We start from the raw sequence: 27953 nt of genomic DNA, 5'->3' as shown, positions 1-27953 counted from the left end.
TTAAATTTTGCTTTCTGCACTGTGATTGATTAACTCTCTTCCATCCCACTCCCCCCAGTCCCGCTGTGTTTTTACTCTAGTATTTGTATTACCTCTTTGAGAGTAAGTTCCTTATGATTTTGCTTTGTGGAAAACTATGCGCCAGCTTTAAAGCTTCTACAGTAAGTTTTTATTTATGAGTCATTTGTACCAAAACCAGACACTTTTGGAACTGCTTGCTGCCAAGTTAGGACATCTAAGCAAAACAAAACTGAAAATTTAACCTTAAATCTTTTGAAAGTTCCTTACAATGATCTGACAGCAGAAAAGCTCCTGCCTCTCATGATATTTAGAATTATTTATCTTTTCATATATTCACCTAATTGTATTGAAACGGGCATACATTGCAGTTCCTGTTTAGGAAGCATGTCTGTGCTTTTGCAACTATTTCAGCATTATTATACTCACTATTTGATAGCAGGTGATGCCAAGCAAATTTTTGGAGCAGTCACTCATTGGCCACACATATACACGTACTAATGGGGGACAAAGGTTTTATCAGTGGGAACCCATACCTTCTGCTCTACTCATACCTACTGAGGAACTTCAAGAGCAGTTGTCATGCTGGTCTAAGTTGCTCTCTCTCTTTTCTGTCTTGCCATGATGAGTTTATGATCAAGTGATGACAAAACCCAAGAAGTTCATATCTGCAACACACTGTTACACAGACCCATTTTTGCCTTGGGTCTTTCTCTCCCATGTGTACAAATCATCTCCTATGTAGACAAGAAAAGGAATGAACACAGTGATAGAACTTTTGTCAGTCAGAAATGTCTTCTAGTGTGCAATTCAATGTACTTGTTCTTTTGCAAGTACAAGTCTTTTAACTGCAAGGATTCTGGGGAAGTTAATAAACAGATGTTATAGATCTTAATACAGATGATGTTAAAGACTAGAAAGACTGCTTTCAAAATAAATTGGCAAAATCACGTAACATGATATTTCTTACTTGCATGTTTTAAATATGAGACAAAGTATAGACTTTCTTGATCATTCAGTTACTCTTTGGCAATAAAATGCTTTTGGATTAAGCATGAATTAATCTAAACAGCTATGTATGTAGAACAAATAGGAGCCTCTCCACTGCTACTTTTGTACTTAATACAGGATTAGGATGAAAAAGAAAGCCAAAACATCTCAAAGTATAACAAAAAAAGAACAAAATAGATCAGATCTTCATTAAGATAATCTTAGCAGCTTTATGCAAATACTTCTGATTGACCATAAAGATGTGTAATATTCCAAAAGGAATGTGACAAAAATCATTGTTTTAAAGTGTTATACAAATCAATTATACCTCCTTCCAAGTCACTTTGAAGTCTTTCAAAACCAGAAATTGTTTAAAACCTGTTCTTTCCAAATCTTCCAATTAAATCTTTCAAACATTCACTTTGTCATTATTGAACGCACTTGCTGAACACAAAATATCTGCACAAACACAGATGAACATTTTTGCCTTTGTGGAATTTAAGCTACTGCCCCCCTAGAGCTCAAATGAATGACACTGAGTTTTACTGGCTCTTGATTCACTAGATGGCCTGTTTGTTTGTTTGTATGTCTTGGTTTTAGGGAAAAACTAACTTTTAGTATCTCTATGGCTCCATGTAACCAGAGAAAACTTGCTACTCTATGGAACATACGTTACCACTTCTATGTTTTATTATTTGCTACTATATTGTTTTCATTAGGAATTCAAGTCAGTAGCCATGTTAGATGGAAAAATACAAGTTTACTGAAGGCTGCAACTGAGTTTTCACTCCAGGGAAATACAGTTCTAATTCATTTCCTCAAGTGCTTGCCTATATATTTGGGGATGGGCAAGATGCACAATTTATACAATTCAGTCATTCTTCAGATATTCAAAGTGAGATGTAATTTTCTTTAATCCTAGATTTGCTCATTTTTCCACTTCACCAGCCAAAAAATGTGTTTAGAGGATGTGTTATAGGTGCCTGTGGCAACTAGGTATGTTTATCAGGGCATCTGCTATTGCACCTTTTTACTGCTCTGTCAGAAAACTATTTCCTTTTATTACAATTGGAGTTTGCAGTTTTCTTTCAAGAAACCCCTCCAATATTCAGAGAGCCTTTCAGTGTGCGCTGTTAGTGCCAAAAAATGAAGTTTTAGCAGACCTCTTCCCAACATCTAATTTATATGCACCACTGCCTATTTTTTATTAGGTGCTATTCGGTATCTTTTCCACACTATCCCTCCCCACACAAGAAGAGTGAGTCAACCCTTTTCTCTTAGTCTCTGCTGCTTATACGTATTAACATTTCAAGCCAGAACTGGGCTTGCAACTGTCATGAGTTTTTTCCTATAAACATGAAAGCTATAAAGTGTCAGTTTTAAAGCAACCTGTGCAACAGTGCAATCTGAGCCTCTTCTGCAAGTTTACTGCCATTTGTGTTTTAATTTTGCAGTTACAACCTCTATTTCCAAAGCGAGCATCCCATTTCATTATCTTTCCCAGACAGTGGTGCAACACAGGCACTACTTTCATGGTTTTTGCGCATGGTGCTCTGATGCTTTTAAATTGCGGGGAGATCAACAGAAAATGTTGTAGCAGAAATGGCCAGGGAAATCCCTGCTGCAGGCTGCTGCACAGGTTCTGCATCCCTCCTGCTCCAGCATGCTGCGGTGCCAGGCTGAGTGCTACCAGGGGCACCATCCCTACTCAGCAGAAAGGGGGAATAGAATCATACAATAGTTAGGGTTGGAAAGGACCTTAAGGTCATCTAGTCCAAAATCAGCTGTCAAAGATATTACTGAAGGTTGCAAATTCTGGTGGGGCTGGACCTCACTAGGAGGAGAGAGACGATCAAGGAGGCCAATCGCCGGTCTTGGAGCTCTTTAAGAAAACTTTCAGATCTGATTTTTTAGCTTGACTTCAGATTTTCTTTCACACTACACATTCACTTGGTAATCACTGGACTGTGCAATGACCACAGTGTTTCTCTCTGGATCTGATCCTGAGCTGCAAATTCAACCTGACCTCAAACCTGTCTCATCACTACGGACTTGGCTGATCATCTGGACTCTTGGTCAAACTTGGCTCCTGTCACTGGACTCTCTCTGCTCCTCTCACCCAGGGGCTGTGGGACTGTGCCCGTGCTGGCCAGCTCTGTGCCCTGCTTCTGCCTTGCCACCAGCCTCAGCCCCCATCTCACCCTCCCTCAGGGGAAGGGAACCTGTTCTTGCTGCTCCCTGACAAAGGCTTTCCCTCTGATTTAAATGTGAGGACACTCGAGGTGTATTTTAAAAATACAGAAAAAAAAGCAATTGAATTTTTCCCCCCAGCTTTCTCATGAAGACATTTGGAATGAAACTTTTCAGAAACAAATCATCCCAAGAAAGGCACCTGGTCTGGAACATTTCACCCTAACTGTCGAAACATGGCAGGCCTAAAAACCTGCTCTAAGTGCCTCTGAAATCTTCATAAATCTGTGCCAGTTTTCAAGAAGTGGACACAGAGAATGAGGAGAAGCATAGGAACAGTGGTCTGGGCAAGTCAGTGAAGCATTGTGAAGGAGATAGAGGAAGCAAAAAAAAGCAGAGGTCAGTCTTTCCTCCGCAGAAGCTCCATTCATACCTATGGAAGAAACATTGGCTGAAAATTGACTCAAGCTGCTGCAGCCAGGTCAGATTCACGATCATGGTGTAAGAGAGCAGGCAGGAATTTCAAGTGGCATCTTGACCTGTCACACTCAGAGCTGACATACTTTTGAGAAATACTGATGATGATGGAAGTACGGTTTAGAGGGCTAAATATTATTCCTGCTATTGTCATGGGGTTTTTTTTATGCAAATGAATGTCATGCAGAAAGGGGTTTAGAAGGAATAAAAATATGACAACCCTTAAGTCAAGACACTAAACTGGGTAGTAGAAGTGAAAGGGAGGCTTAAGTCAGATGCCTTAACTTTGGCCTTTTTTTCAGCTCACTGACTGATTTAACAATGGGGAAAAGATTTCTTTTGTTATTGATTTAATCCTTTGCTTTTCACTGAAAAAGCTTGTGCATGTAACAGAAAAAAATTTGTAGAGCAACACTGAGAAATACTAGCATTGCTGCTTCCTACAGTTGCAGTTCACATGTAAGTATGTCATCTTGGCAATAAAATGGAGCTGATAGTGCTCAAAGCAGCTGTACCTTTCCCCTCCTCACATATATAAGAAACAAAAACTGCAGACATTCCCCCTGGAAAATTTAACCCTTTCCAAAATACTTACTGTTTTATGTTTCACAAATGGGGGGGGGGGTGTGTGGGGGGGATTTTTGTTTATTTGGTTGGTTGTTTTGGTTGATTGGTTGGGTTTTATTCCTTTCTTCCTTCCTTCTTGCACGTGCAGCACAGAACATCTACAAATAGAATTACAGGTGGCATCCTGAGAGTAATGGTCCAGGAGAAGAGGAAAGGGACAGCAGCTTTAGGATGTGTTCTATTTACAAATCATAACTAGGAGGTTTCTGTTCCCTCTCATGCAACTTTACAAAACTGTCTTGAAAACAACAACTAAGCCACAAAATTATTCAGCTATTGCTTTTCCAATATTACTATGAAATAATTCAGACATTGGATGACCTACTGGTTTTGGGCTTGCTTGTTTGGGGTTTTCTTCACTTGTGTTTTGTTAAAGAATTATTTTTGTAAGGCTGACCTAATGTATTTCTGATTTCCCTCTGGGACTCTTGAATGGAAGTGCTAGGGAGAAGAAAAGCTTTTATGTGGCTTTCCCTTCCCCATTTCTTCTTTACTGATCTAGAACCATCTGACCTGGGCTTCTGCCTAAAGGCAGATAGGCCAGAGCTTTAACTGTGGTGTACTGGTTTCAGTGATTTTACAGAAGAAGGTTTCATCACAATGTCCCCCCTTCTTCCCAAATCTTGAGTAACAAAAAAACTATAAACCAAAGAAAAAAAACACTTCAAAGCAAGGTGAGGAGAAGCCAAGAAATGGCTTATGACAGAAGAAATTTGGGGAACTTAGTTGAAATTAGGGATGGTAATATGTGTTGCTATCACTATGTGACTTAATGAACTTCAACAACAAGCTCAGGCGCTTGGGACACCAGAAAAGAGGATTTCTGATCTTTGAAAACACCAAGTAAGTTTTACTGGTTTTGGTTCCTACCCTCCCATCAAGTTATCAGCTGCTATGGTTAAAAACAGATCCTGCCATCATTTGTTTTGTTAATTCTTTGGTTTTCCAGAAAACAAAGTATAACTTGTAGAGCAAAACCTTATGTAGGTCACTCAGGTTGCATAAAATACTGTGTAAATGCTGTAATAAAACCGAACAAAGCAAAATTATTCTGCCATGAATAACGTGGTTACCATTTGTTTACAATTTAGTCCAGCTATCAAAACAAGCTAAACATTTTGCTAAATGGTTCACAGTCATTTTGTAAAGGACACAGATTAGGGGAGGTATATCTAACATCTGCTCTTCTGCTGTCAGCAGGACGCTGAACCTCAGCTCCCTCTGGCTGGGCAACATGCAGGCTACCAGACTGCCAGGGTCAAGAAACAGGCTGATTATATATGCTGCTCACTGCACTTCCCACTGATTCCAATGAAGCCATCCTAATGCGTTCAAAGAAAAGAAACAAATGCAATGAATTCCCTCTTCATTTAATTTAAATCTTTATGAAAGAAAGGATTTATAAAAAGTGTGATTTTGGGTTGACAATGCATCATTTTCTTAGTACATAAATGACTTAAGATCAGCAATTGTAATTTGTCTGGAGGATGAACACATAAATATTTTGCACTAAAGAGCTGTTGGAAGTGATGTGCAGAGGGGGAATGTCTGGTTGTCTGTGGAGGTTGAAGGGAGGCTTGCTTCAAAGCCAAGTTTCAAATATCATCTGGTTTCACTATAACACTATGTAACAAAACAAGCCTCAGTAAAATTTTCATTTAAGTGGGCGAGAATTTAATTGTTTTGCTTTTATTCACTGTCATCTCTCCTCTAATTCAGAAAGATGCTTGAAGGAACTTTGTTTGCTTGGGTCTTGGACATAAATAAAGAATGTGCACTGCTCAGGAACAGATGAATTGTTGCAAATTTGAACTAAAAATGTAAACATGTTGGGAAGTTAGGAACGTGCATGTGAGAATGTGCATGTGCGGACGCATTTTTGTGAAGTGAAAGAGTTTATATAATAAACACATTCAAAACCTGAAGATGAAGATTCTGTCCATAACCAAGTTAACCATCAATGAAATCTTTTCTTCTCACCACTTTACTGTGTTTTCATACGCAGGCTGGTGAAGAAGAGATCAAGCAAAGCTGCTAAATGAACACTGGCACTAAAGTGAATCTGCTATGTAAACCTAAAATCAGAAGTGCTGTCTGTCTTCTAGTTAAGCATGAAGGGCACGTGTTATTGGAGAAAGTGCATGAACTCCATTGGTGGACAACTGCTTGCAACTGACATACAAAATGTGGAAGGGATGAGCAAAATGGTTGCTGATCCTGTTTCTCTCCTATGGCAAGGCGATGCTCTTGGCAGGTAATTACTATGTAGTAAGGAGTCTCACACAGTAAAGATGCATGCTGAAAAATGGCCAAACTAAGACATTCAAAGTTGCATGGCTACTACCTGAACTGATGGTGTGGCATTAATTGTGGCTATAGCTTGATTGTGTGCTCAGTGTGTGAATAAAGTGGTACTTAAGATGCCCCAAAGACATACCAAAATGTAACAGAAAAAAATATCAAACTTTTTTTTTTTTAAAAAAAAAAAAAAAGAAAAGAGGGAAAAAGAAGCCCTCTCAGGAAAAGGTGGAGCTCCTGAAGTCAGATTCTTGGGTCAGCAGAGCTCCATTATACATACAGTCTGGCAAACCCTGTACTGACGGTACATCCATTACTTACCACACCGCCTCACCGAAAGCATCTGATAAAAAAATCTAGTGTTGAATATAAGGGCAAAATTGAGCAATTCAGTCCCCAGGAGAGGTAAGATTAGCAACACATCGTGCAGCAGCCAGCTGGGGCCTGACAATGGGTAGCTGTACTTTGTGCTGCTGGTGGCTAAGGCTTGTTGTAATGCCTGGAAATCCTGTGGAGGGCAACAGCATGTAATGGAGCAAAGGGGTGGATGCCCAGGAAAGCCAGGTCCTGGAAAGAACAGCTAGTCCAGTGTGTGCTGATATGTATGATGATACAGAGACAATAACTGAAATGGAAAAAAACGTCCAGAACAGGAGAAAGACAAGTTGGGTTACGCAACCCACTCTGTTTATACATGAGAAAGAAATTTTGTACTCCACCTGACTTTCTGAGGACTGCCTTACACAACATTAGCACAGCCAAGTGGCCTACTTGTGAACACAATATAAATAATTCCAGAAGAGAACTGTCCCATTGTTCCTGTCCTCTCTGCCAAAGCTCCAGTCACCACAAAAGCATGGCATCTCTCTTCACCCAAGCTGGTCACATTTTGAAATGTTTTCTGGTAAGTGTATACTTAGAGCAAGAAGTTCAGGGAAATGAACAGAATTTGATTTCCTAGGGAGCTCCAGCATGTGCCTGACTGGCTTTGATTTCTAAGATGCAAACTCTACTCATGCATTTCTTATAGCAGGGGTACAGATCACGGCCTTAACGCTCACAAAAATCTGCAGGAGACAATGGAAACCCTGCTTAGTGAAGCTCAGATTCTAGCTGCTGGGCAGACTGGTTGCCACTGGTTATAATCTCACTGGCAATGCATCAGTGTTGTGCTGTTCTGCTGACTGACTGACACATTGCCTGAATGAAGAAAACCCAGGCGACAACTCTAGAATTGAGTTAGGGCTGTAACTAGAGAAGTCTACAGGCTTCTGGCTGCTGAAAGGTCTTACTGGAAAAGCATGAATGGGTACTTCGTAACACCTCTTTCTGACATTGACCACTTTAGGACCTAAGAATGCTTCAGCCATGGAGGCAGCCTTCCTTCAGCTCAAATGGTGTTTATTACATTATCTCTTCCTTTTTCCCAGTTACTTATTTTCATCAAAACCACATGGACCCCAATCTTTAAGATGTTCTTCATTCTCCCCTGTCAAAATGTGACTGAAACTAGCCAACAGTTTCTGAAATTTGAGGAAAACTAAGGACAGACACATGCACAAAATGATGGTGTTTCCATTGGAAATCAGGCTGAAACACTTTCCACAATTAAAATATTATGCAGAAGGTATCACAGAGTCATCCTATAAAAAGAAAGAGCTCAAAATAGAGACTTGCATGGTTTTAAACTATGGTAATAGGTCAACTCAACAATGTTTGAAGAGCAAGGATGCCAGGAGGAACAATAACAAAGCCTAACATTTACAATAGAAGGCAGACACGAAAGCAAAGTCAGAGGCAAAGAAAAGTTACAGTAAGAAAAATAGTAATAATCACACCCTACTCGTGATATTTTAACTGTTTTGAAATTGTCTTCTTGATACATGCTTTTGTGCAGGCAGTCAAGCTTTTGACATCAATTCCCTAAACCACACTGGACACATGACAAAACATTATGAACCATTTCTTACCTCTTCCATTTTTACAAAAACACTGGCTGCCGCCTACCTCACCCTTTGCTTTTGATGATGCCAGGCATCACACTGGGAAAACAAGACAATGTTGTTCAAGGTTTCTTGGAAAAAATCTCTGTTGCTATTATTTGGCAGTTCCCTAAAAGCACTGCACTGAGGAAAAAGCGAACGATGAAACAACTGAGAAAAAAGACTCCTCATTTTCTTTGTTCACCCCCATCACTGCTCCTACTCTACTTTATGGATCCAGATGGTCAAAGGATCATCTCAGTATGCAAAAGTATTCTTTTTCAAAGACCTGTGGGGAAGTGGAATGGAGAAATCAACACTATAAGATGTTCACTGTGAACAGTTTGGATCTCACTGGGGCAGGATTCCCTGTGCCCCTAAAAACTATGCCACAAGATATCAGGCAAGGAGTCAGCTGAACAGTAGAGATCATCTGTTTGAAAGCAAAAAGGAGAATCACAATTCTTAGGAGAGTTATCATTTAAAAAGGGCCTTACAAGTTTTTTCCACTGTCCAATTCTTCACAGCAGGGTAATTCAAGAGTACTGGGCTTAAACCACGACATCAAGCTATCACCACTACAAGTGACATAAAGAGTAAGTTTTATTAAACAGCCAATGACAATCACCTATAAAAAGAACTGTTCACATAAATGTAAAAAATTACTCCCAGATCCCTTTCTTCTGGCCTGTCCTTTTCAGCACTCAGATGCATGCTCTTTCCAGTAAAAGACTGGTCCCAAGCCTAGCATCCAACTACATGGAATAATACTACAACTTCTGATTCCACAGACCAGGACAGAAGGCGATAATGAAGGACGGAAAGGGATTTCTAGTGTGCAGGAAACAGTATGTCCTCAGAGACAGTAGACAGCTTTCAAGTACAAGCCCATACACTAGAACATACAAGAGATTAATAAGCAAAAAGTCTATTACCTAAATCAGAGGATACTACTATTTACCATTTCAATGGAGGGTACCATTTATGAAGTCAGATGCAAAAGTCTGTCTTCAAAGTGAATGATCAAAATTTTCCTTTCCACCCATTTACCTGAAAATGGGAAATACACTGAATGAGAAAATAAACCACTGGTTCAAGGTCATGACACTACCTTTAAAAACTTAATTTAAAAAGTCCAAATAAAACTTGAGTGTTCCATGCTACATCTGTCCTCACCCAAAGACCTGCATTTATAGCCATTTAAACTTGTTTCCTCAAAATGCGTATAAGTATGTGGAGATACATTCTATGCTATGCTTGTTTCTCTCATTTTCTGTATGGCACGGGGTGTTATCTTGATTTTCTGCTTAGTTTTCCTCACAATGAACTAGCCCATGGAACTCCTTTAAACCAATATTGTATTAACAAAGTTAGACAGTCAAACACAAGGCAGGAATAACCAGAGCTTCCTGAATTAATGCAAACATTTTTGGAAGCACTAACAAATTTGTAATTTAGCTGTGAACATCAATCTCTGCTCACAGCTGGAGTAAAATGTTGGTGGCAGAAAAAGGGACTGCTGGAGCACTGTGGTTCTCCTCACATCTTCTGCTGAAGCATTCAGTATTGATTTTTACCAGAGCCAGAACTGCAAGACTAAGCAAGCCACAGGCCTGAGCTAATGCGGCAGTTCCTGTTCTGCCTGTAAAGTGGCTGAATGGAGATACCATCACATGGAGGATCGGGGGAATTACTGCTTTGGACACTACTGCAGGCGTTTTGCCTGCGGTCTCAGACAATAGGTTGCCAAACTTTCTTAAGGGCTAGAAAATACATACTCTGTTTTGCAGACAAATCCATTGTAACACTGTAACCTTCTATCAGCTTTTCAGAGATAAAACTGTAAAAAAGCAAGCATAAGACCATGATGAACTTCATTTTCTTGGTATGTAACATTACGGAAAGCAACTCAAAGTGCTGACCTTAGTGATGTTCTCTTTTTCCAAGTACAGGCGATAGTTTGTTATGACTTTATTTCACAGAATGTCAAACTATATGCTTACGCACTGGTGTACATAACACACACTGGAAAGAAAAACAAGAGAGAGGATGAGACCCAGCTTGGAAAAAGAACCATCAATTTTCTTTTCAAATGTAGCTGAACAGGAGAGTGGAGAGGGAACAGATTAATGATTAAGAATGCAAACTAGGACTACAGTATAAAGTTATCATCACGTCCAGATGTTGGTTTTGCCTTTGACATTTGTTGGAGGTTTCACTTAAAAAATACGAGATATGCATTTAGTCTTTAGGCACCTACACACATTTAAAATGCCTGTAATATATTTAATAAACTGACCTTTATATATGCAGCACTCCAGTTCACCTGCAAAATGAGGAAGATGGTGATGGGGTAATATATAAAAAATAAAGTTTGCTTAAACATCAAGTACATAATTTACTAATAGTACATAGTAAGTATTAACAGATGCATCCAACAGTTATTCCAGCAACAAGCCAAGGTACTTCTTGTGCCTACAAATTGCAATATTGCCCCAGACAATGATTATAAATCCGTGTAAAATTTGGGTGTATTAGACGTGTATGCCTGATATATCTTAATGTATATGGCATCTTTTAAAACTTCATTACTGTTGGAAGCTTTTTAAAAATAAAAGTCACTTAAAAATGGACTTCTTCCCTTGAAAGTATTATGTATATCTGATTACTATGCAGCCAAGTTGAAATACTTCCTCCATCTTCTATTCCAAAACAGATGGCAAATAATGAGCAAGTTGGAATATTCTCTGCTTATAGTATTTAGCTTGCGGTTAAGGACTTTCCAACTTTCTGGGTTAGCACCATCTCACTAGAAAACTGCTGTAGATCAAGGAAGACCAGCACAGCTGACATAATTCAGTCTCAAACCAACCTTCCCATACTTATTAGCCTCTTGTGTCAGCATGTGTCCTAAGCTGAAACATCTTGGATTGAATTTGGCTACAACCGAAGAGTACAAGGATCTGTTTAGCAGATGAGACTGGCAGGAACAGAGGAGCTTAATGTGGTCAGAGGTTCCGAAGGCAGTGGAAGTATTATGGCTGCTGATGCACTGAAGGTAAAAAGTGCATCAGCAGCCATACCCTGGTTCTTTTACCTTAGCTCCTGACAGTTCAGATGCTTGGATTCCTACTGTGCAGTGTGCCACCACTCAAATAGGAGACAAAGTGGCAAGGTTTTTCTTAACATTTCTGCAAGCCTACCAAGACTGCAATATTCCAAAGTAAACAGCTACCCTGAAATAAACACACAAGTCTTAAGCAATTCAATTCACCACACTTACTAATGAAATTATATTCTATGACATATGTGATTACCAATTAATTATCCCTCATTTTAACATGTGACAGTAGGCCAGAGGCTTTCTTTTTCATTCCATATAAAAACACATCTGTAGTGGTGTAAAAGACAACTGATTTGATGTTTTCCAGACTTAAAATTACTTCATACAAACAGCTTCTTCAAAATGATAAGCAATGGAAGTCATACCTCCTTAAATGTGTATTGCTAACCTTATTTCTTAAAAAATAATAATAAAAAAAAATTACTGTGTCTCAAGTCAGCTCATTAAATCATGCTACTTCCTTACATAAGTTAATTTCAAAAGTATCAAATATATAGTCCTTATTAATTCCAGTCTTCCTTAAATTTTCTTGTTAGACTAGTGGCTATGGGATGATCAGTCCTCCTCCAGCCAGAGTGCCAACATGGCTTAGATTAAACTCTCCCCTTCAGCGAGCAGACTGATGCAACTTCAGCATTACTAGTTTTGGATAAATATGAATGGCAGAGACTACAGAAGAATTTTCACTACCTTTTTTAAAACAAGATATAGGAATAAAATAGAACCACAACTTTGGTTTACAAAGCATAGCTTTAATTATACAGATTGCTTCAATGAGTTTTCAAATATAATTTTAAAAAGTCACCAGTGTTTTAATACATGTGTTCTGAAATAACATTATAACACTTACTTTTGAAATACTTATTGCTAATATGTTAGTATTTGTTGAGTTTTATCAAGTGTCAACTATTGAATATTTTTATGTTTAATAACTAATTTATCATTGATAAGCCATCTCTAGATATTCTCTAGTGCATACATACTTTCGAAGTGATTCAGGTATTACTCAGATTTACAGGTTATGAAGACTTTAAGTATGTTTGCCAAACTCAAATGGGAGCCATGCTTAAGTTACAGAAAGAAAAAGCAGCTAACCTACTGAAGTGGCATAAATAATGAGAAGATAATGACTCAGGCATGAAAGCTAACAAGTTAACATACTTTGAGCTTCAGTTTTAGTCTTGGTCTTGTAAAGAATGCGAAATACCAGAAAGCAAAGAATTGCCTGGCCCACAGCATTCTGGTATAATCACAATAATCTGGGGAATTCAAATATATCGTGAAGAATTTCATATGGAACAAATTCTGTTAAAGAAGATTCTTTAATGAAATTACATTTTTGACTCATGGAGTAGATGAAGTAATTCAGGGCCAGTCAGGCTCGAAGTGGTTTTCTATATATTTGCTTCCCTATGCATACCTTAAGGAGTACCAAGGTAGTTTTATTGTCACATAAACTGAATTTTGGCTTTTTTTATGAATTATCAGCAAAGGCACCAACTTGGAGGTAATTTCTTATCATATGAAAACTGCTCAGCCACAGCTGCTTTTGAATAAGCCCAACGGCAGTCAGAAAGCGGCTTCCACTGACCCACATGACAGTGAACAAGTAGCAAGAATCTGGTATTCCATTAATAATCTCCCAGGCACTTGCTTTTTTAAGGGTCCTTTTCAAACCAGTCTTGCAATGTTTGTAGCTTTCTATACCACTGAAACCTGAGTTAGATAAATATACTCTTCTAGAGAGCAGAAATTTCTTTAGCAACTTTGTACAGACTCTTAACGTGACTTCTAATGGCAGTATACACTTTGAAAATAGATTCAAATTGGTTTTCAATATATTTTTCACTTGAATTTTAGGTTCTCTGAATACAGAGTATCACTGATTTGCCATCACTATGAGACAGTTGACTTCTGTGTAATTTTTGATGTGTCACTTAGCATACAGTATATTAGAAAAAAAATACAATTCATCAATGAAACAATTTCATTTTGAAAAGTTACTTTACCTGTAACTCACGGCACAGAAAGAAGGCAACTTAAATATGTTACAAAGAAAATCCAATAATGATGACAATGCAGTCTTAGAGACCTGGAGGTTTAGAGCTATGGACTTTTTATTTACAAAGTGATATCAGAAGAATCAAAAAGGCATTTGAAATGATGCAGCATAAAAGATGCAAGATCTCACAATTAACTTTCACGGTGGAAAGGTCCAGGTTGAAACATGCTGCTTGTTCAAACTTTTTGGGAGAGAACATAAAGGATCCTAGTTCTTAAAAATGCTGTCTGATAAATCATGTCACCCATGTGACTCACCAAAACCATTGTCTGCTAAACTTCCAAACACATCAGCATTTAACAGAGGTCTCCAAAGGCCAAAATGAGTCTCTTCAGTCACTAAATGAAGATTCACTATCAGAACTCTCTTCTGCTTTCCCATCATCTCCCCAGGCAGGCACAGGGGCATCTGGGGTCCTGCAGGCAACAAAAATGTTCTGTGTTGTAAATCTTAGAAGAAGGCTGAGAACACAAGCAACTTATCATGCAGTGCTAATGTCCTTCCACCACAACTGCACACACTAATAAACATTTAGCAAATTAACTGTCTACAGTTTACAAACTCACACCATACTGATATTGCTTCTCCTACAACTGAAAGATAAACAAGGAACCGTAACTCACTGGACATCAAAACTCTGTAAACATCAGTTTGAATGCACACCTTTGAAGTGATCGGAAAGAATGACAGATCACTAAAAAGTGGCAAACATCAGTAGAAAGAGCAGAAAGCAGGCAACAGTGATTAATTCTTTTTTTTTTTCTACCTTCAGAGGTTCTAGGGCTGAAGGGAACATGCTGTACACCATTAAGCAGTGTAAATAGTACATGAAAAAAAGAAGACAGGAAATGAACGATATTGTATCCAACTAAAACTGCAGGGATAATTTAGAGAAGAAAAAAAGAATTACTCAGACTGGAATTTGGCTAGAACATTGGGTTAAATTTGACATGCAAGAGCAGCCATGGGATTTTTATTGACTATATATGATCAGACCTCTTGTATTTAGTTTTTTAAGAGACTATTTAAGATAGATCTTAACATCATGTCAAAACATTAGCTCAGGGAATCTACTGGGAAAGAAGGGGAGAGAAATAAACCATCTAAAGACTAACACTACTGACTGAAGATGCTGGCTGTCTCCAGAGTCTCCCCTCCTAAGTACGTAAGGAGCTTGACAATAGAAGCAAGACTGAGCCTGGTAAATTCTGAAACCAGGGTAGAAAACATAAACACAATTATACTTGGGGAAAGGGAAGTATGATCTTCACAGAAACTAGCTTCCAGGATGACAATTGACTACTCTCTTCTTGATAAAATATTACATTCTAAACTAAGCTGACAATTGTATTATTTGTCCTATTGTTATTTATCTCAGGTCTACCCCTGTGTGCCATGCCGCAGAATTTATTTTCCAGCCTTAGTTCTGTTTGTTATAATTTCTCTGTTGGCTATCCCTCAGGTACCTCTGAAGTACTTCTAAACATTTTGGGTGCAAAATAAGAAGTAGTAAGTGCATTAAAGAACTGTAAGAGAGCCTTCTCCCTCACCCCAGCAAACCTCTAAAATAAATTAAGAAAGCATTTGCTTTCTCATGCAAATACCACTTCACAATATTATTCCTTGTTGCCGCAGTAATGACAAAACAAAGGAGCTGTGCAAATACATGTGATCTGGACAGACCAGTGCAAAAACCCTCCTCTAGTAACAAGAGGAAGATAGCAATGAATTCCTTTAGTTTGTGAGAGTAGGACAAACTCTCCTGGAACTGTAGACAGGCAAGAGAGGAAGTATAAGAAACGTAAGTTAAAAATAGGTAAATTGGACGCTTGATAAAATAGGCAGTTATAAAACTCTGTAAAATGTTGAGAAAGGAGTGATAACGTAAGTAGAACAGCCAAAGGAAGAGAGTATAAACAACTCCATGTTATTAGAATTAGCACTTCTGCAGCCACAAAAAATCCACACTCAGTCACTGGCAAGTAGCTGGGAGAGTCTGCAGTAAGCAACTGAGCATACAGCAATAGGTACATTTGCCTAATTTTCAGTGGAACTCAGTAAGATGTAAGTAAGTAAGATGTAAGAAGTAAAGATTAAGGAATCCAAAGAGCCCAAAAATGTGATGTGAATTGCCAATATAAAGAGTCTGATACTGAGACAAGAAAGCAAGAAAATTAGAAGAATGGTCACCCACTCCTGACTCCTTAAAATAGTATGCATTATGCACCTTGCCAAATAATTAACTTTCTTTAACCAGGCAGACTTGCTATGTAGTTTTTAAACCAGTAACATTTCATAGAATATCTGCCTAAGTATTACTGTTGCACAGAATCTTTGAAGATAGACTTTGAGACCAAATACCAAACATATTCAATGAGCCCCAACCCACAGGAATAACGTTTCTATCCTAACCCAAAACAGACAATCCAAAAGTAGGGTTTTTTAAGAAGCTTTTGAAAGTTTAACTTATCTTATTTTTATCTATTATAAAAATCCATCCCAACATGAAGAAATAGCAGTGGCTACAGAAAGGTATGGACCAGAAATGCAGAGTAGAAAATACAGCACATTTAACACACATACAGTAAAATCATGTTTGACAATCCTGATTCTTGTGTTCTCTTTCTTTTTTCAAATCTCATTAGTGAAAATATCAAATGAAGAATAACTACTTTAGGCTTATTTAGACACAAGGAAGTAGCTGGGAGTTTAAGTGACTCGACATATATAGGGAAACTGAAGTATCATCATATTTATTTTATTAAACAAGTTGCTGGTTTCAGAATAAGCCTTTCCAAAATGTAAAAAGATGTCACTGGGAATGAGAAGTGGACTTTCTAAAACACTGATGGTTCCTGAAGAGGATGCAAAAGTGTTCCAAACAGTTTAGTGGCTATTAATGCATGAATGAAAGTTAGTATTTTCATCAGTTTAACAAACTGTGAAACAGTACAGTAAAAGTAAATTATATATCAAATGTAAAATAAGCCTAAAATTAACACTCATGACCAGATAAGTAGCTTTGAAAATGAGTGTCTATTCTTAATAGTTCTCACATCGGATTAGCTCAATCAGCAGTCAGAATTTCAAACTGCTGACTTCAATTTACGTTGTCAATGATCAAGTCAAGTCGTACACTCCAGCTACTGAGGGAATCAGGAAACAACTGTGTTGTCCCTCATGCATCCAGCAATATAAAAGAGAGCTTGTTCTTATTACTCTACAATGATAACATTTTCTTACTGAAGTGTTCAAAGTATCTGGGAGAAAACCTCATACTCAGCACAGTGAAAATGCTACTGATGTATAATTTGGTTCCTCATCACTAACTGCACACTGTTAAATGTTACCTTGTCACTGCCATATCCTTTTCTTGAACCTCTGTTTGGCTTGGAAAAAGTTCTATCGTTTCCTCCAAGTCTGAATGGTAAAGTTCTGCAACTTTCTGTTTGTGAGGGTGCAGTAGCCACCCATTTACATTCCAGTCTTTGTATTTCCTGGGCCTTGCCTCAGACTAGATAACACTGAAAAGACAGCTCATACTTGAGGTTGCATCTCTCCTCCTTTGGTACTGATGGTCCTCTTCAGATCTATAAATTGCTAAAAATGCCTTTCACAGAAATATTAGAAACTTGTTTTAATGCTAATAATTTATATTCACAATACTATAAACAAGCGTTTTTCTAAGCAGATTTTTTCCCAAGTTTTTCAAGCACATGGCTGCATTCCAGCCCTACTGGAAGTTATAAATTACTTACTCTAGAAGATCTGGATTTAGCCCTTCAGAAATCATTTTGTTTCGTATTGCCATTACAGGAACACCCTGTGTAGGGAGGAGGGAGAATAATATGAAATTATTGGACACAACAGGTGAACTAAATTGCAAAGGTTCTTCCAGGCTCTACTTTCATACAAATTTATGGATGTCACTTGCTGAAAAAAAGCATGGAATGATAATCTTAGTTGCCATCAGTATGAGCCTACAAGCAAGAAATGACCAAGATCAAAAGCTCTCTTAATCCATGTTATATTTATGCCAAAACATCTAGAGGAAGTTGCAAGGAGGTTATCAGGAATGGACAGATATATTTGCAATTCATGCAGACAAAACTGAAGTTATGTGTATGGAAGAGAATGTGAGGAAAGCATAAAGTAGTACAAAGACAGCAGAGAACAGTTGTGCTAGAAAGACGAAGACGACTAGCTGAAGGTAAGGCAAAAACGGAGGAAAACCAGGACAGTGGTTACTGCTCTGGACAAGTATCATAAGACATTGTTAAAAATTAGAAAAGTCTTTAAAAAGCATGTGGAAAAAGGCAAACAGTATATAAGAACAGAAGCACAATTTAAAAGTGATTCCTGTGAATACAACTGCTTGTACAGTCAGGCTTGAATCTTCTATGACTTGTGGAGAGATTTAAGCCAACTGTGTACGTGTTAAAAAAATTCCCTCCTTTCACTGCAAGTCCTTCCACAGCTTCTGAACTTTATTTTATTCAGCAACACCTAAAAATCCCCTCATCTTGGACCGCAGATGCAAGAACACTTTGACCCACGTCGTCTTGGGAGATACATTCCAACAAACTACTCCTATGTTTCCACTGGAGTTGCTCAAGGACAACTTGTTGCTTTGCCATATCCCTGTTGCAAACCATCAGAAATACCACCTGGATAACTGCATGCCAAGATAGGAGGAAAGGAAAAATAACAAAGCGGATACAATTTCTGATTTCAGGGGACAAAGCTACTGGTGGTCTAGGAAAGTCAGGAGAGGCCTCACAGTCTAAAAGAAAAGGAGTGTAAGATTCTTTTGGCACAGGACAAATATCTTATGTCCAAAGTAAGTAAAATAGTGATAAAATAAAGGGCAGCCACGACTAATGATCCAGAGAAGCATGTGGTACTAGTGACAGCTGCAGTAGCTGACCTGGCAAAGTGAGAGCTAAGCTAGCTGCCTTACTGTGTTTTTCTCATGTAGTTTCACAGTAAGAATCACAATCAAGACTTGTGCATGAAGATTCTGGAATAGCATACAGGTACATGCTTTTGGCAATTTATAGGCATATCATCAAAAATGTGACTCAAACACTTACAAGGTATTAGACTGTAATAAAGAATTTCTCAGTAATTCACATCTAATTTTACATTATAAAGGGGAAAGCACTGCAGTATTTCATGGCAGTTTAAAATATTCACTTATTTTAGTATAGGTTTGGACACCAGGGATTGCGTGTCTAAACAACATCTTGTACTACCTAATGGTTTTCCTCTTACTTGACTGCTCTTAGGGGTCCTTTCCACAGCTCAGAAGTCACTGATGAAGTATTTATGCATCAATTCAAACCAAGTGAAAACAAGATTGAGTCAAATCAGACAAAGCAGAATTGGTATTCGTTTTCAATGAAAGGGAGCTTGGTATATGAACTTGTAAGAATGGACTGGAAACTGTTATGTTTTCACATTCATACTTGGAGAAGTGTTTTATTCCAAAACTGTGTGCGCCAACATACGTAAGAAAAACCCCATCTTGGTACTCTCATATAGTCACAGATTTACAAAACATATCTGGAGTTTAATCAGAATATCCTTTAACAATGCACTTTTTTCCTGAATGAAAACAAGTAAGATTGTATCTGAATCTGTTTATAATACAATTAGGACATTATAATTACTTTATCTTTTATACTTCCAGAAGTTTTAATCCAGAAAATCACAGCCTAATACTGCTGTGACCCTAAATCTTACTAAAATAAAACAGACAACTATTTTAAACCTAAATCATAAATACCCTGAGCATACAGGCCCACTGAAATGCACAGGTGTACTTTTATAACATAGAAGCCAGCGCTGAATTTCCATAGCATTTGTCTCTGCCCAGCTAAAATCTGAAATAATCCAAATCACGTTCAACACAATGTACCCCAGCCCTACTCCCAGCCTGGTCCTGCAGCTTAGGAGATGCAGGTCCTGGAGGAGCCACAGTGCAAGCAGCAATCTTGTTGCAAAATAGGCTTTGGTTCTCCATAGTGCAGAAGGTCACATATCATCACTGCTGGCAATTCCTGAAGATCCTGGTGTCCCTGCCCACGGCAGGGGGGTTGGAACAATATGATATTAAGGTCCTTTCCAACCCTAACTATTCTAAGATTCTATTCTATGATTCCATGATCATGCACTCTCTATGTTTGTTTTTTATTTCAGTCCTTTAAAGAAAGGATCTATCTATATCAGGCCAGTCTTGGCATCTGTGCAGTCATGTTTGATGTTTAGAATCAACTAAAAGTATTTGTACTCCAAACATAAGTTCATCTGAAATTGCAGATTGCTCCTATCACACTCCCAGTAGAAGTGTTCTGAACATTTGTTGTAGCAAATCTGATACTCTTTTTGTAAGGTTTGAATATTATTGTTGTATATTTAAAAGAAAAATATGAATTAAATAAGCTCATCTGTACTCCATCAAAATGTGTATGTTATTATTTCACAGAACAGCTATATTTAATGTAAAAGAACTCTCTCTCCATGGTGCTAATTCTTAAATACTATAAATACTGTAAGAAATAAATAAATGATCAGTTTAAACAAAGCTTCAGCTAGTAGCTTAATTTGGGCAAATAGATGACACTAACTGAAATACTTGACTGGACAAAAGACAAATTTGGCAAATACAAAAGCCCACGTTAGTTTGTAGTATGTTAGTTTGACTTTCCTACCACACTGTTTACAACTGGCAGAGGAGTCACCAGGAACTGCCAGTACAAAGGATAAATGTGGAAAGTGAGATCTGACTCCTCTAGAAGTCACCAATAAAGAAAAGTCAGAGTAATTAGACCATCAAGCATTTTCATATCCACTTTGAAGTCTGGCATTAAATCAATACACTAACATAGGATTCTACTCTGTGCTACTACCCCACTGGTAGGTTTTCCAAATGTTTTGTAATAAGCTACCCATAAAGTGCTGATTTGTGATTCAAATGAAGAATAAGGTCTGGAACATCAGCCGAAGTATCAAACACACCAATGGTAATAATTACTCTGAAGAGGGAGTGCAACTGTGAAGTTAGTTTTAACACAAGCAACAACTTACAATAAAGTAGTCATATTTTCTAGAATCACAATATATATTTTAGAGGAAATATATATTATTTTAGAGCAAATTTAAAACAAAGACAGATATTTTTGTTTCAAATCAAATTTTTAATTTTGTGAATGTGAAAAAAGAGATTTTAAAAAACATCACCAAGAGTCTCCCATTCACCTTTTCTCACCTTCATTAGTTTTCAAGCACGTAAATATTGGGATCAAACACATTTATTTCCTATTTACTTATAGAATAGCTCACAGATAAAGAGACAAACAAAACTTGCATCACAAATAACAGGAAACTGAAGTGGAAAAAAGTAGTGAAGCAATTCTTTTCTCTATTTTGAACCCTACAGAAATATCAAATACTCCTGCTCTGGACTATACTAGCAAACCTGCATTTTGCACCCTACAGCAAAACAAAGCTATAATCATGTCTGTGTATAGGGAATGACACTAATTCTGTCAGAATAACTACACTTTCAGTGGCATCTCCTGTGACTCCAGCTAATATCATTCTGCATTTATACATCTTCACACCTTCAGTTCACAATTACACTGGCAGAATTTTGTAGCAAGATCTTGCGTGAAGCTGTCGGAAGGAATGTATCATATCAACTCATTAAAGAAAACGTGCTAGAAATATTGTGATGTTATCCCAGCTTAAAGATTACTGTTGCAATATATTTACAGACATTTCCAGACATTTAATGTTCACTTACAGTTGTATGTGACTTTCCACCTAAAAATAATGGGAGTACTCAAAGAATGATAAAAGAACTGACTTACCACTTGTACCATTTTGAGATATCTGGCATATCTTGGATCCTTGGCCACAGTTCTGACATTTTCTGTTACTACCTCCATCTTCTGTAACCCTTCTTCATGTATATTGTTCTGCTGTATATAAAGAAGATAACACCTTAATATAGTTAGGTATGCACACCTGAAGCATGCAGAGATCTCAATCCATAAAATTTGTAATTTAAGAATAAAGTGTAACTCTTCTTCATCAAGATTATTCTCATCTACAGTCATTAGTGAAAAACATAGTTCTAGATCTTTACAGCTGATTGATCTCTTCCAATAGACCTGATTCTTCCACCTATTTCAAATGACACTAGAAACTTGACACAGGGAGGTATATTCCTTCAGTGTTAGTTATGATTTATTACTTACTCCAGCTTGAGGTGATACAGCTGTCTGTTGATCTGTAGTAGCTTGTGCCACAGGACCATTTGTAACACTGTTCATATTTGCACTGGACACTTCAAATTTCACATCTTCTAGGCCAGGAATAGAGGACAACTGAATGTACAAAACATCATCAAGTAAGCAATGAGCATATCATAAGTCTACACATACAATAAAATCGGAAGTATGCTGCTGATTACATATTCCCCAGGTAGGTTTCACATTAGTAAAATGGTAACTTTTTATCACTGGTTTTGGTATTTCAACTGGCAAAAAACAACAAAAAAAGATTTTTCTATTCAGGTGGCTTCTACAACAAAAACCCCAGAACATGTCATTGGAGCTCTCACTGCTAACGCAGGGATGCAGTGCAGGAAAAGGCTTCAACATCTTCCCAGCATTTTGCTCCTCCACTTACCAGCCACACCAGAGCTGTGCCATCTTCTCTGCTACTTCATCTACAGTGAAAGACATTATGACAAGAACAGCTCTATTACCTAACAGATGGGTGACTGGTTACAGATTTTGCAATTTTCTACATCTTTCACTCTCTTTTAAGGAAACACTGAGAGTGGATATTAAATATGCCACATATCTATTTGAAGGAACTTCTAATTAACATGATTATGAATATATAATTATTAATAGTGATAATTCCTAAATACTCTGAAATAAATTAGTTAGTAAGCACTGTTTGTACTATTCCAATATTTCATTCACAAAGATCTTAATGAACGGTTTCAAATTGTCCTACCCCTGCTCCCAGAACAGCCAACCAAAATGAACCATTATTGAAAGAAAGATTGGTTAAAACTTTGCAGGGGGTGGTTTTTTTTAATCTTTCTTTTTTCTTTTAGCAAATTAAATGACAGTATATGACTACAGATTACATCCTTTTCTCATTTTAGCTAAAGAAGATGCATAAGATATTTGTGCTAGCTTGGATCCAATTCAGGTCACATTTAAATATCAGAATGTTTACAAGGCATCTCTGTAGTTACGTATACCAGCTGAAATCCTTGCAGTCCAGTAACACTTACAAAGATACTTTAGTTTTACAAAGGGGGCAAAAATTTCTTATTAGAGTTTGCATGGCAAATGCTATTTCATAATACAACCCTGCCACATGTTCAATATTTTAATATCACAAAACTTCTCTCCATTTTCTTAAGACCAAGCACTGCAATAAAATCAAGACAACTAAACTGCTGTAGAGTTCAGCTGCCCTTTCAAGATCGAAGATCTCTTTTCCTGTTCATTATACTCATATGTTCATATGTACAATATCGAACAAAAAACCAACATTTGCACTATGTGCTCCTGGTTCCTTTCTTCCATATCAACTACATGCCTTGGGTGACATGACTTAGTGTGAGGTGCCCCTGCCTGTGACAGGGGGGTTGGAACTAGATGATCTTAAGGTCCTTTCCAACCCTAACTATTTTATGATTCTATGATGCTATATTCAAATGTAACGCAATGTAAGCAGCAAGGCACGCAAAGAGAGAGTTTGCTATGTGAGCATTTCATATTACCGCCTTCAAATCATTATGAAAACTTATTTGCTCAATTCAGACTATGAAAAGAAAGCTAGTTTATGTAGTCTAGGAGGCTGTCACTGTTAGAAAACAAAGTCTGCATACATACAAACCTTTGCATCCAAAATATTGAGTGTTGTTTCAATTTGTTGGATACGGAGAGAGAGTGCTGACAATTTCTAGAACAGAAAAGAAATAGTACATGAAAGACTCCCTTAGGCACTTGTACCTATAAACCAGTTCACCTAAATAAAATCACTTTAGTCTCGCACCTGCTGAAGGCAGAGTAGAATGTAAATGAAATAACATTATGAAATGAGTGCAGCAATGACATCCCTTTTTAGTACAGTAGCTACAGTGGTTCAAATTTTAAATTATTTTACTAGGCAGTTAGTTTTGCCAGATAATGACTGACAGATATGAAGACAGACGATGTACAAAAGAAAGCCAAAGTAAATAGGGTATTACTTTGGGCAACTGGAGAATAAAAGTAGACACACTGTACTCTTGCAGTTACCGAAACAGCTTTCTTCCAAGCTTTTTCCAAATGTGGAAGATGAAAATATATGAAGCGTGTGCACATTACTGAGCAAATGCAAAGTAGAAACATCTGATAAAGAATACAGCAGGTGATTGAAAGTCCTATACAGTCAAAACACACAGTGAACCAGTACTAACCAGAAGCTTTATATGCTCCAGGTGCACCTTAGTCAGATTTTGACTTCTTTTTTTTTCTTTTTAAATACAACCTAGTTTTTTCTGAACTATTCTGTAAGAACTGTCACTCTTTTAACTAATCACTACCATACTCCAACAGACCTGTCCAAGTGAAGTTGGCTAGTGTGCTGGCTGGCAGATATATACCACTCTGACAGCTTTCTGGCAAGTTGGCAAGACTCTGCCTGGCTCTGAAGCAGAACTTTAACACCCTAAGAAAATGGCAGTTTCTGCCAACATGCTAGAAAAAGCAAAAAGAGACTGACAGGAGTTAGTCTCTTTGGATAGCGCGCTGACTTGTTTACAGATGGCTCTTTGTTCGTGAAGAGGAGTTAGTTCCTGTTGAAAGGAACTATATGCTCTACATGTAGCTGGGGAAAGAGGAGGAAAGATGTACAAAAGACAGTTATATAACTTTACAGGTCAGTTTGACTAGACAAGCCAAGAAATTTAGAGTTAAGGATGGTGTCAGCCCATCAAATTCAAAGAAATTTTGAATTTATTGGCTTCTGTTGATTTACACTGGGACCTTTCACATTAAAAACACTTCTGTACTCAATAATAAAATACATTCATAAAAACTCGTAAAATATAAAAAAAAATTTCAAGAAGTTTATAAAGCAACTACCTCTTTAATTCTCTTGGGTAAGTATATGTTTAGGTTAATGAATAACCATTCTATTAAGCAGACTTCACAGCGTTGCTGTGTGCTCAAGATGGCTTTAAATACATATATTCTGATTACCACAGTGTCTATGTAAGAGGTAATATTGAGATCAAGTGATGACTGAGTTTTGGACAACTGACAACAGCATCACCAGGCAGTTACACTGCCCCACGTATCAAGTTAAAATAAGTTTAAGAATTTAGAAAAAAAATACTCTTGTTCCTCTGAAGCTCCATATTTCGATGTGGTAGCAAAATTTCATACTTGTCACGGGTCTGGCTCTAAATGTCACTAACAAATAAGAGAAATTCTCAGATTACAGGGCTTAGTCTAATTGCATTTGACAGCTGCCCCAGCCCTGCTAGCTAGGGCTGTATAGCAGTCTTTGTGGAATAAACTAGTGAACAGTTACAAAATAACCACTAATAACAAAAAAGTTAAGCTTAAAGCCACATTAGAACACACCCTTTCTACAAGGGAGGAATCACTTTTGTCCCCTTCAGTTGACAATTCCAGTCCTGTCAGTCTGCTATATTTCTATTGACACTAAAGTCACCACAAAAACTTATTAACACTAAGTATCTTTGGTTTTCTCTTTTTTTACAAGATACTAAAACTAAGTGCTTCATGTTCCATACTAATCGCTTGCCAAAAATGTCCTTTTTTTTTTTTCCACATCAGAAGAATTTACAGTCAGAGTTTAGTGTATCACGTTTTAAAATTAAAGGTGGCAAAATGTCAAAGCAAGTTTTGATGCAATACCCTAGGACACAGATGAGAGGGATACTGACTATCAAAATGGATTCAGCATCATAGAAAGATGGCAACCTTCTTCTGAAATGAGATGATATCCACAGATGGAGCTGCTCAGAACAAATTCCATGTTATCAAAATGTTCAAAGACCATGCCAAACATAAAAGTCTAAGGAAACAACAGGATTAAGTGTGGTATAATCAGCAGCCCGTGTGGGTATCTTGAGGACAAAAAAAATCTGTCTTAAGCACTTACTTGAGAGAAACCTTGAACAGAAAGCAGACTACATTTTTCTTGTTTAAGCTACCAGTACCGCTGCATCAAAAATATTTAAGTGAATGTTCTCATGTCTATGATTTTTATTTTTCATTGTATAAAGTAACAGCTGGGAAAATGATAAACATACCTCTTCACAAACAGTAGAAAAGCGGTTGAGAAACTGCACTGTGTGAACCACAAACTGGTTTAGAAATGCTACAGTTCTTTTCTGCTGAATAGCAGGAACCTGCAATAAATAATAGAAGAAAACTAGATCATACACAGGTATCAGTTCTCATATTTGGATTCAAAGATCTGTTAAAAAATGCACTTTTAAAAATAAATTATTCTAGAAATCTGCCTCATGTACTTCTCATGGATGATATATATAAACAATCTTTTAGCATCTGTATGTATACATGCATACAAATCCTTTTTCACTAAAAATCTACTGACAGTTGAAAAGTTTTACAATTTACAGAAAAGGCATCAAGATCCGTATAAGGATCTTTCTGTTATAAGGATTATCTCATTTAAGAATGAAATGTGAACATTGCTGAAAATCAGTGTTGAGACTTTTAAAAAACACAGAGGAAATCAGAATCTTTCCTTCTGAAGCTTCAGAACGAAGAGCAAACTTGGTCATCCATACGAATACTTAACAAAGGTGGTTACACCACCACCATAATCAAAAATAAAGAGCACTGAAATTGCCATTTCAGTCTCTAGTGACTCCCTATACTTTCCCTTATTTGCAATCCCAGACTATCCTAAAGTTACACTTTATTGTCACTCCTCCAAGTCAGATCAGATGCACATGTATTTTCAGACTAAAAGAAAAAAAAAAAAAAAAAAAAAAAAGAGTCTGGTGCTCACAGTGTAACAGATAGTTGGCTTTTTTATTTAAACCTTTATACAAGACTGTAATCAGGAACATTCACACAAATGTTTATGTAGAACATTATAGTGCCTCAGGGTTAATTACCTTGGACCACTGTTTAAGTCTTAAACTTCACACAGGAAATTACCCTATGGAATAATAGTTAGTTAAAGTGAAGGACTTATAAGGAAAAATTATTTGCATCCAAGTTTCAGCTGCACTGAACAAGTCTGTGAACAGAGCAACTGTCCGGTCTTCACCTCTTTAGTCTGCCATTTACCATGGGAGCCATTCACTACACTTGGACAGTCTTAAGACATCCTGACCTTCTGTGAGACTTTTGTGGCTGCTATCCCAAGTTTTCAGTCTGTACACCTGTATGGTCTGGTCTGCTAAAGTTTACTTTTGTAGTTCCAAACCTGTCAAGTAGTGCTTACAAACTTATGAGATTCATGGGGCAGCCCAAAAGACGTAAGGATCATTTCTCTATCTCTATGTTCCATACTTGAGAAACAAATGGCTTTGCATCATTAAAAAACACGAACAGGCAGCTTTGCACCTATTTGCCTCACAGGGATTTGGCTCACAGTTCTGAGACCGAAACGGCTTTGCCTCTGCATGCATTGCTATCGCAAACCAGCAGCAAAACGCCTTTGGAAAACAATACCGCGCTCCTGAGGAGACCGCTTAAGCCAAGACCCCGCTGTGGGAGCCGTGCCCCTGGTGCAGGGGCAGGGGTGGGGCTGCACGGCCCAGCAGCCCCAGCACAACGCCCCAAAGCAGCCCTCCTTGCCCGCAGCCGCTGAGCACCCCGGCTGCCCCAGGGTGCCTGGGGGGTCTCCAAGGCCGCGGCCGGGCTGGGGGATAGCAGATGCGGCTCGCCCAGCACCAGGGCCAGCGCAGCCGCCGCGGGGCAGGAAGCCGGACAGCTCCGGACCCAAGGGCGACCGCAGCCCGTACCTTGGTGAGGTCAATGCCGGAGCCCACAATGGGCAGCCCGTCCTCGTCCATCCCCGCGGCCCTGCGCCCGCCAGCCGCCTCCCGGCGTACCCCGGAATTCCCCGGAGCTCCGAACGCGACCTCCTGAGCTTG

The 27953-nt window shown here is 38.0% G+C and overlaps 1 protein-coding gene across 9 annotated transcripts; it reads right to left on the bottom strand.

Moving 5' to 3' along the window:
• Positions 1-68: 68 nt before the first annotated feature.
• Positions 69-27953, bottom strand: WASHC3 (WASH complex subunit 3). Of its 9 annotated transcripts, none has more exons than XR_013958428.1 (12): positions 27822-27953; positions 26130-26228; positions 23699-23764; positions 22033-22161; positions 21643-21753; positions 17527-17591; positions 14026-14184; positions 10882-10908; positions 10505-10607; positions 10361-10422; positions 9518-9632; positions 69-755 (listed from the first exon to the last, which is right to left on the bottom strand). XR_013958428.1 is itself a non-coding variant. In XM_080633775.1 (7 exons), the coding sequence occupies exons 1-7, from the start codon at positions 27870-27872 to the stop codon at positions 14100-14102; spliced, it is 606 nt and encodes a 201-aa protein (XP_080489901.1). In that variant the 5' UTR covers positions 27873-27953; the 3' UTR covers positions 12326-14099. The 9 variants fall into 9 exon arrangements, 1 of the variants encoding a protein (XP_080489901.1); XR_013958429.1 differs by having other exon boundaries at positions 9544-9632; XR_013958430.1 differs by lacking the exon at positions 10361-10422 and having other exon boundaries at positions 9544-9632.

This window comes from Psittacula echo, assembly GCF_963264785.1.
Source record: "Psittacula echo genome assembly, chromosome: 1".
In the NCBI taxonomy this organism is placed as follows: Eukaryota; Metazoa; Chordata; class Aves; order Psittaciformes; family Psittacidae; genus Psittacula; species Psittacula echo.
This window is presented reverse-complemented; position numbering and strand designations above follow the sequence as displayed.